Source organism: Rhyacophila brunnea, unplaced genomic scaffold, assembly GCF_057557595.1.
Source record: "Rhyacophila brunnea isolate RB1 unplaced genomic scaffold, BYU_Rbru_1.0 scaffold_20, whole genome shotgun sequence".
Classification (NCBI taxonomy): domain Eukaryota; kingdom Metazoa; phylum Arthropoda; class Insecta; order Trichoptera; family Rhyacophilidae; genus Rhyacophila; species Rhyacophila brunnea.
Genome location: NW_028232860.1, coordinates 10099981 through 10110845, shown reverse-complemented (window position 1 = coordinate 10110845; position 10865 = coordinate 10099981). Strand labels below are relative to the sequence as shown.

Below are 10865 nucleotides of genomic sequence, written 5' to 3'. Positions count from 1 at the left end.
CTCTTTTTCTTCTTCACAGCCTAATTTCTCGTTTATCGTCCTTTTGTCTATTGCACTCGGTGTACCTACACCATGGTCCCCACATCCTAAAACGGGCCCTCAGGCTACGATATTTGGCGGCCCCCCTACCTACCGTTAAGATTAAAGGCAGTGTGAAACACTACATTAACGTTTTTCAAATTATGTTTTAGTTCAAACTAAGGGTACTTATACAGTGAATTATTGGCGATTTTTAATACATCTACTTTAATAATGGAGCTGTCGAGTATCGACACATAATAATCAAAAAATATATTGCACAATTATATAATTAAAAATGTTCAAGGCCATGAAGTATAATAGCGCCGCAGGCGACTTTTTTACTATTAAAGCTAATTTATGATGTGTGTTTATCTCACGCCGGGCTCCCCACACCCCGGGCCCCCAGGCTAGAGCCCTGTCAGCCCTCGCCAGCCATGAGCTACACCACTCCGGAATTCAGGTGGACACCAAAAATTTTTGACAGTTTCATTCGAGATTGGGTTTCTAAAAAAACCTGACATTAGTGTTTCGAAATTTTTGTGTTGGAAATTAAAATCTAAGAAATTTTTCTAAAAAGGTTGCTGGAGAATAATTACAAAACGATTTTTTGCCGTGTTTTTATTTGTCTAAGGCCAAAGGTATAGTTTATTGGCTTTCAATTCCAATGTTTAAAATCATTTTGATAATTTTCATGTTTGGGGTGCCAGGGCCCCTTGGCTCCCCCCCTGGGTGCGCCACTACTAATTAGTATATGTAGGTACATGTTTAATTAGTTTATTATAGTTCTTGACTCCATGTCAGTGTACTGTGTTAATCTTTTTATCAAGATATGCTTAGGAACTTAAATTCTATCATGTTATCAGAATTCATATCAAGAGAATATGTATTATAAATATGACGGCAACGTGTTTTGTCGTGCCTAGGGTCGTCATATCGAAATAAAAAGTATCGATACCTGGTATCGGTATCGTATCGATTCTTGCAAGTACCGATACCAAATTATCTAAACTTTTTAATAATAATTATTATAAGAATGCAATATTTTCTTGATAAACAATGATCATGATAATAAAATACTAAATTTATATACCTACTACAATATCTAATAAAATTTGAGACAAAAGAAAATAATTATGTGCAACAAATTTTGAAAATAACTTTGGTTTCAACTCACCCAAGGCCTGAACAAAACGAACTATACGTGCGAGTGAGAAAGCATTTGGCACCCTTATATCTCCGCAATATGCGTTAGCGCTCGTCCAGCGTATGCGCGTTCGGCGGAGCGTTGAGCGGCGCGCGCAACTCAAATGTATAACCGTGTGTGAAAATGTTCATAGACAATGTCTTTTTTTGGTTATCGTTTCAGTAGAGTAGTATAGAATTTCTACGGCTGAATTCAATATTTTTTACGCGTCACCGATAAAATAAAATATTGATTTAAATGACTACATTCATTGAAAAACTGCGAGAAAGTACTGCTGAAATTTATTGTTTTTGTGTTAAATATAAAGTTAGTGGTTATTATTTTTAATAAATTAGAGTAAAAAATATGGTTACTTAACTATGTTGCGTTTATATTTGGTAGCCGTACTGAGAAACAACATGATGGTATAACGTTTCATAGTTAAGTTAAGAATAATGAAATTGAGGTTCTACTGTGCGATATACGCAAGAAACACGGCTTCATTTTGCCGAACAATAACCACTCTCTTTAGGTACTTACTTCATTAACCTTTAAAAAATAGTTCGTGTTACCGATCACACTGCGGGGGTTGGATGTTTGTAACACATCGACTCTATTGCAAATTATTAACTTCAAAACAGTATAGAGGTATTAATTTCGATAGATCGGTAGATCATTTACTTTAGATACTATTATATTTATTCAAAACGATCAATAAGGGGCCGTCCATATGACGTCACACTCCAGGGAGAGGGAGTTCTGATATAATGTGATGATTTGTGACGAAGGGGGAAGGGGGAAGGGGGATCAGAGAAAATTTGATGTCACAAAGTAAACGAAAAAATATAAGGATCTGAAAAAACACATTAACATTTTTAAAACAATATTTTTTAACGTTTAGGGGGGGGGGGTGTTGTCAAAAATGTGACGTTATATCAACAGGGGGGAAAGAGGGGGGTGACAATGGGGGCAGCATTTTAATATTCCAACTATGGTTTAACTCAGTGGTCGGCAAACTCATTTGTTAACAGAGCCAAATATCAACAGTAAAACTATTGAGATTTCTTTTGAGAGCCAAATTTCTTCAACTTAAATTATATATGTGGGTACACTGTTATTAACTTAATAAACTTTAGTTAAAATTTTAATTCATAAACCTTCGCGGGTGTGAGCACAGCAACTGACGAAAGATTCATCGCAATCGGATGAATGGTATAGCAATGCATACGAATAGAAGAAGATAGAATAAAAGAAGAAGAAGAAGATGATTGTACTAATTCAAAAATCTTTTCGGGTGTGCGCACAACAACTGACGAAAGTTTCAATGCAATCGGATGAATGGTATAGGAACCATAATTATGAATAAAATAAAATAGAATGAAGAAGAAGAAGAAGATGATTTTTCTAATTCAGAAACCTTGGCAGATGTGCACACAATAACTCACCAAAGTTTTATCGTAATCGGATGAATGGTATAGGTATAGTGTACATATAATTATTTATATTCTAGTTAGTGGCTGTCCCTACTTTATATTTTGTTATTATGCATTTTTAAATATTTGTATAGAAAATAATAAGTTGGTAAAACCGGTCCTGATAATTAATAAAATATGTGAAAAAAGTATTTAGTCAATAGGTACATATTTAACGTTTTCAATGGTAAACTGTAATTATTTTAAATCAAGTAATTTTATAATCAACAATAGGAACAGTATGATGAGACACCACTGTATTATTGGACAAATAACACGCAGAAATTGTCAATATTCACTTGCCGTTTTTGGCGTTCGATATTGACTTCCCATATTTATTTTCTTTCTAAACGCTTCCTTGACTCGTTGGGCTTACGTTTCGACACATTAATCAGGTCAACATTCATTATAAATATCGAAAAATACTATTAACCTACAGAGCGATCAACACGAAGTCACTTTAATTTTGTTCAGGCAGACATATTGAAATCCGTATCACATGACCATCAGAGCAGCCGCTGATTGGCTTATTCATTTTAGGGGGATTTGAAATTCACATGAAAACTGTTTTAGGGGGTTTTGAAATTAAGCCTAATTTTTGATAATAAATATTGAGGGTTTTAGGCCTTTTTTGAAATTATAACTTTGTCCAACATGTAGTGGACAAAAACATATCTCTAAATATATATCTAACTCAAAATTTTATGAAAACCGTTTTAGGGGCTTTTGAAACTAGACGCGTCAATTTCAAAAAGCGATAAGTCCACATTTGGTCAAAATCGAGAAAAAAATACGCACGTATTCTTTGTATAATTTTACACAATATGTATTGATCTATAAATTCCAAAACGCGACATAACCCTAAGAAAAAAAAATTTAAGTCTCGATTTATTACAAAAAGCGCCAAGTCCGTGTTTCATATTATTTAAAGCTTGGTTTATTTCGCGCGTGTTTAAATCAACCAATAAGGGAACATTCAATATTGAAAAGGGCGTCTCCCATGCTGTAGCATCTGGTAAACTCATGACAGTGCCAAAGAAATATGTGCCTTATGCGGAGTAAATTGAAAAGTGAGGTACAAATAGCGATACGTCCAATTTTATTTTGCCTATATTTATTACATTTAAGAGTTTATCGGCTGAAACAAATTGCCATCTGGTTCTAATTCCGACATAGAATACAACGGAAAAAATAATCGAACGTTAAAACAAATGATTGAAGCTTGAAACATAGAAACGTTGTTTCCCGAAAATATTGAATTGTGGACTTGTCGCTTTTTGTAATTAGACGCCTCAGTTAAACTATACGAATAAAACTTTATATCATATTTACTTAATAATGATCATATTTATTGATAAAAATTAAATTTACGTTTGTATGTTGTTGTTTTTAATTTTAAGCACGATTCCAGGTTCTCATCAAGAAGACGACTTCTCTTGATTTCCTCTCTTAGAAATCTCTTTACTACCCACAAAACATACAATATTAACATTGTTGGAAGATTGTATTCAGTAATTTAAGTTTTGAATAAACGCAAAAATCTCGGTCCATTCAACTTTAAATTCGCGGTTTTCGTCTTCCGTTTTTCTTTGCGCTTCTTTGTAGCTATGTCAAAATAGGGAAGAGGATATTTGTGGCAGAGCCGCATTCAAGGGGCCAAAGACGGTTTGCCGACCACTGGTTTAACTGATAGATACCGGTATCAAAGTATCGAAGAATCAGTTATAAAGTATCAATACTTTGAAGTATCGATAAATTGTTGACGGCCCTAGTCGTCCCAGTATCCTATCTCATTCATACACAGCTGATTTGGTTGTTAGTTGGCCGGCGCTGAGAAAGGACGATAATATTTCTATCGGTAAGCGAGACTTCAACATTTTTTGTCTTCTTAATTATTAAAATTTTTGATTACAGGTGTATTCAATTAATTAACGTACACGTACACTTTCCGAAGGTCAAAACTCAATACTAAACGATTAGTAATTAACGTGCATCTTAATTCGTAAAATACGTTGAAATTCAAATTCTCTTTTTTTTATAATTACATACAGTGAACATTACAAATTATAAATTCAAGACGTTCACATGTTATTAAAAAAAAAAAAAAAGTATTAAAACGGTGTAAATAATAAAGATCATATCTATATGCAGTATCACAAAAAATAAATAGGTACAAAATCATAAAGCATGGAAGCACACAATATGACCTAAGTACACCCTATTTTAAGAATTTATCAAACAACGCCCACCTATAAATGCTCATCCTCGTGTAGCTGGTATACCTATATCAACATCCGAAGCGATTTGGTTGAACAGAGTTATTGCCTTCCCAATTGGCATCACCAATGGCAGGTTAGTTCTGCATCTTGGGGGAACAAACAACTGATGCTCCCGATTTCTAAGATAGTTATCAGGAACACGCAAGTCGATTAGTATTGAATTAGTACTCCAAGAATGGCAGACAACACGTATAAGTCGAAAAAAATACGTGGCCAAATATTGCCATATTCTAGATTTTAAACTACAGTCCTTCAGCTAATTGGATAAAGCCACGGATAGTATCGATATAACCTCAAATAAAGTAGTGTTAACACTGTTAACAATAATTTCTTTTGAACTCTCCACCATAAGATCGTATTTCAACTGATGCAGGTCCCGAACAATCGACATTCGTAAAAAATCGTAAATAATAAAATAACAACGTGATAAATAAGTTTCTAGTCTTAACTAATATTAAATGAATGTACGTAAATTTAATATGGAAGATACATACTTATATAAAATTAATATTAAAAATAAATTGAAAATCTTCTGACATTTTAAAATTAAGCAGAATTCATCGAATGAAGGGCGATTCGAAATGATGCTGGTCAATACTTATGTTCTATAATAATATTATAATATGCAGGAGCGTAGCAAGGTATTTTGTCGCCCGGTCAGTAACAAAAAATGCGCCTCTTAAGGGCCCGCTGAAGAGCCCGCCGTTCAAATATAATTCAGTATAAAAAGGACCTCGGCGTCGTAACTACGTCAATTTAAATCGATCTTTTCGCAAAAATCACTAATCATCGGAGATTTTATTTCAAGAAATATTATTATTATTACTGATAATTTCTGCCGCGCGGAGAATTATTATTATTTTATGAACACCTGCGAGATGAAGCCGATCAGAAAACAGGGCTGTCAAAATAATATTAAGCATTCATATTTTTTAAATGTTAATTTCATCATGGTTTTTAATCAAACCTGTGCAAGTACGTACTGATAACTTGGGTGGATTTTGTAGCAAACATACTATTGATATATATACGGGTATATTATTATTATAACCCAATTCAAATTGAACATAGGTTGATACTCAAATACTATTATAGTATGTTTATGATTTCGAGAAAATAATACGATGGTATAATTAATCCATATCAATTATTTGAAAACATTACATTCGCACTTTGCACAAAATTACAAACACATTCGAAGTTTGCCGCACACGTACAGACCACGTGATATTTGTTTACGCAAAATCGTCGCTTTTCAAAATGGCGAATTTGATTACCAGATTTTACTGCGATGAATCAGTATGTTCCTTTTTGTCTTTTTTTATTCGTAGGTTTGTTTACTATGTACACCGAGAAATTTCCATTTATAAACTCGGAAACGATTTTTACAGAAGAGTTTTGGAATATAATGCAACCAAAACTGGAAAAAATTCTATCATGGGTGTTGACTTCCTGAATTAGCTAACCCCAGGTCCATGCCACTACGTGAACCACAGTGGATATTAAGCCATTTCCACACTGGTAACAAGTTGCTGGCAACCTCATTAAATTTTACGATACTTACCATAATTGCTTAAGAAATTTTACAAAAATTATCGTAAAATCTAACGAGGTTGCCAGCAAATTAACTTGTTGCCAGTGTGGACCCGGCATTAGATGCACAAAACTTAAATAATATATATTATAAATAAAAATTTAAAATTATAAATATATATTATGATTTATGTCTTCGACAGCCCTGATGAAATAAATGTGAAATATGAGTCGGATCAGTCACAGAGCAAATTTATTAACACAAACAACTTTGACACGACCTTTTTATATTAACTAGTAGACAAGATATTATGGACCACATGTTAAAAAATCATATTTTCAATTCTCAAGGCCAATTCTGTAGAACGTCCTCTTAAATAATACAAAAATTGTAAGTAACTACGTATTCATTTTTATTTATTCCATATTAGCTAATAATAATAATATTAGGCTCACCTGTGGGCGGTTACTACAGATTTAATTTAGACGAATTTAAAAAACTAATAATACCTATAAAACTTCACGTGTTGGAACGGCGCTCCGGTGCATACCGGTCCATTTCGAACCCTGTAAAACTAATCAATTTGATTATATTCATAATTCAAACTTGCTACATGTTTCAGAGCACAAAACGTGAGCACAAACCAAAGAAATGATATCCAGTAACATCCGGATCACCATCTCCGTGAACGGCCCCGACAATGTCGGAAAAACGACGCAGATGGACAACATGCCAGAATCTTTCGATCTGCGGTCTTCCATCCACAACTACGACAAGTTTATGATGAGCCTCGTAACAGAGGACACATTGCAGCAATGGTGGTTCAAAAAAAGTACAAGTGAGGAATTTGTTTCTGTCATTATTCGAGCCATAAGCCAGAGAGCTGCAGAATCGTCGTCAAAAGATTTCGTGGTGTATGACAGAGGTGGTGCAATGTTCGAGGCTGTCTGCATTGCCACTATTGCCATTAAAGAAAACTGCGATAGAAAAGGCGCAGAAAGTATTTATCAATCGATTAAGGATAAACTTGGATTCAAAATTGCTACGGAGGATGTACGAATTTTATTGAAACACGGTAATACCATGGAGAAATCTGTTTCAATATCTCTAATGCGTCAGTCTTCTTTCGATCAGACTTATGAAGACTATCAGAAGATACTGCAGCAACACTTATCTATACAGGAGTCGCTCAATATATATACCGATGTTATTAATGTAACTGATATGTCTGTTGTTGAAGTACAAAATAAAATCCGTTTGATTATTCTCGAGTATTCAGCGAAGAAAAATGGATCATCCCCAAGTCTGCCTTTGATGTTTGAGCATGTCAATGCTATTGTTGCATTTGGTGGATTCTCTGAATCGGGTAAAAGTTCTTTATCAGAAGGGACTTGTAATAGATTAGAAGTTGCCGGCACAAAGTGTGCACGTCTGAAGATAGGATATTTTCTCAAATTGGCTTCGGCCCAACTCGGTTGCGATGTTTATGAGTTTTCTTCTGAAAAACAAGCGAGTTTACTTGTGAAACAACTCGATCATTACCTCAAGTGGCATTACTGGATTAGAGTCATCACCATTGAAAGTCTTCATGACTTGAAATCTACTAAAACGTTAAAACTGATTTTAGGAAACCTATTACAGATTGTTTTTGTTGATACGACACTCGATAATCGTATAATGCGTTCAAGCATTGATATTGAGGAATTGAAAGCCAGAGATGAGGTTAAAATGTCACGAGGAGCTCATAAAATTAAAACAGATGTCGCTTGTTTTATTCACGACAACAATGATGTTACATTGGATGAATCGTCGCACCGTATTTACGATATGGTTAAATCAAAAAACGAAAAGATTTCAATGCTAGCTCTTATAAATCATGGCTACACAAACAAGGTTGATCTGTTCTCTCATGAATTCGTTTTGAGTGCTGGATCGATACTTATAAATAAATCTACAAAGCAGGTTTGCCTTATTCATCACATAGCGAAGAACGAGTGGCTTTTGCCGAAAGGACGGAAAAATGTAAATGAGAATCTAAGTGAAACGGCGTTACGGGAGACGTACGAGGAAACCGGATATGAGTGTTCTTTGATGCCTGTGACGATGGAAACCAGAGCGACTCCTGGCGATGAATTTGTTAAAGACGTGGCCCGTAAAGTAAACGATGCCACTGAGCCTTTCATTATTTCTATCCGAAAAATCGGCTCTTCGCAGAAAAATCAGAAGATAATATTTTGGTACATTACTCAAATAAATGAAGATGTAGCTAGAGACGCCAATACTCAAATGGAGAATGAGAATTTCGAAGTGAAACTTTTCTCACTTGAAGAAGCGAATGCAGTTTTAGCTTATGAGGAAGATAAATCGCTAATAAAACGAGCTTTTGAGCTTTTCGAAAACACATACAATTGTTGATATTTTAGTCGAGATATTAAGGAAATAAATACCGTGTCCGGAAACTTGTACGTACGCAGTTCGCCGTATCACACTTCACCTTTAAATGTTGTATCGGAAATATATGGCCGTATATTAAAGACCGTCCAACCTCTTTGAGTCGTATAGTATCTAATGACATAAAATTGATGTCTTAATAAAACACGGTTTTTGTCGGTTTACTTACACTTTACAGGAAGCCAGCAGCAAGCAAATTTTGAAAATAGCCGATATACTGGATTAGTATATCTATATATATAGTATATAGTATATAGTATATCTATATATAGTATATAGTATATCGTATATATAGTATATCTATATATAGTATATAGTATATCTATACTATTAGTTAGATTAGGTTAGGTTTTCATTCTTCAATTCATGAATTTTGCCGAAATCAGCTATGAAAATCGATTTAATAATGTTCATATTGAATCTAATAAAATTGGAAACCGTATAGCCTACGGTCATCTCCTTCTGATATGAAAACTCACGGCGAACTGTGCCACGGTGAAATGTTGTACGTACGATTTAGGTGGGATGTGAGAAGTGGTTAATTACACTGTATGTATGGTTATGAATTCTGCGACCATATTGTTATAAGGTAGCCATTATTTTTTTAAATGTAAATTCAGCTAAATTTGATTTTAAAAAACTCACTACATGTAACCGCCTCAATGCATAATATTATAGGTACGAGTACCTATACATGTTGACTATTAGTATGTGTTTAGTATACACTTATTACTTGTTGGCATCTTTATTTTTCTTCTTCGTTGGGACCACATCACTGAGGATCGGGGTCCAAATACCTTGGCCGTCGAGCTGCTCATGCAAGTGTATCGCAATGAGAATTATTATTGTCATATCTATGGTGTATTGCTGTTATAATATGGTTGCGAACCACTGAATGTATATTATTGTATATATGAATTGGTTATACAACAAAGAAGTCTTTTTAATACTTTCCTACATGCTTTTATATTATGAACTCTTGAATTTAATATTTTTTTTTTTGATAAAAAAAACTAATCGATTTATATCTTGACTTGATTTACACTGAGATTACATTAATTTGAGTTTTTCACCATAAATACAAAAACCCAACAATATTCACATTCAAATTAATTTATTTTACATGTAATGAACATGAAAAATTACAAATTAAAAGCGTTCACGACATGACATAAAGTGTTAACAATTGTTTTCAAATAAAAATACAGTGTAATGTGAGTAAATAAGAACATAGAAGCTCACAGAGTGAACTAGGTTGATAGACCCTATCTTAAAAACTTATAAAACAACGTCAACCTGAATTGACACTCACGTAAGTGGAATATATCAATATCCGAAGCAATTTATTTAAACATATTCATTGCCCTCCCAATTAACAGAGACACACAAGCCAATACTACCAAGAAATGCAGTGTCCAACATTTTCCCAAGATATTATTTTTCGATAGGCGGATTTAAGGTCAAATTCTCTTAATTCGGCTCTGATAAATACGGTAACACTTCATTTATTTCGAGATGAAGAATGAGCACAGTATTCTTCCAGGAATTTTTTTATCAAGTGCTGCAGATAGACTGATATACATATTATTTTTTTAAATGATCTGACATTAATTACATTTTTTATAGCTGTCAATTACTTATCTCGTAGCAATATGACGTTTTCAAGTACCTTTAGGTAGGTAGGTATTATTTTGAGTGAGTATCATTAGGTACTGAACATATTTCTTTTATTATAGGTATTTAATCAAAACTAGAACTTATATTTATCTTTAAAAATATGTATATCGTCACCTTACTATTACATCCAGTGACGTCCCGTAGGGGTAGGCAGATTGAGCGTCGCTTGGAGGCGGCAGTTACTTGAAGGGCGGAAAATCGAGGAAAATCATTTGGTATATATAGAAATAACTACCTAAACTGAATAC

At 33.9% G+C, this 10865-nt stretch overlaps 1 protein-coding gene across 2 annotated transcripts; it reads left to right on the top strand.

Annotated features, from left to right (window-relative positions):
• Window positions 1-380: 380 nt before the first annotated feature.
• LOC147071157 (uncharacterized) lies at window positions 381-10433 on the top strand. 2 transcript variants are annotated; one of them, XM_085948381.1, is made up of 3 exons: window positions 4469-4534; window positions 7112-9165; window positions 9275-10433. In XM_085948381.1, the coding sequence occupies exon 2, from the start codon at window positions 7141-7143 to the stop codon at window positions 8902-8904; it is 1764 nt and encodes a 587-aa protein (XP_085804507.1). In that variant the 5' UTR covers window positions 4469-4534; window positions 7112-7140; the 3' UTR covers window positions 8905-9165; window positions 9275-10433. The 2 variants fall into 2 exon arrangements, with proteins under 2 accessions (XP_085804508.1, XP_085804507.1); XM_085948382.1 differs by lacking the exons at window positions 4469-4534; window positions 9275-10433 and adding an exon at window positions 381-481 and having other exon boundaries at window positions 7112-8904.
• The last annotated feature ends 432 nt before the right edge of the window (window positions 10434-10865 follow it).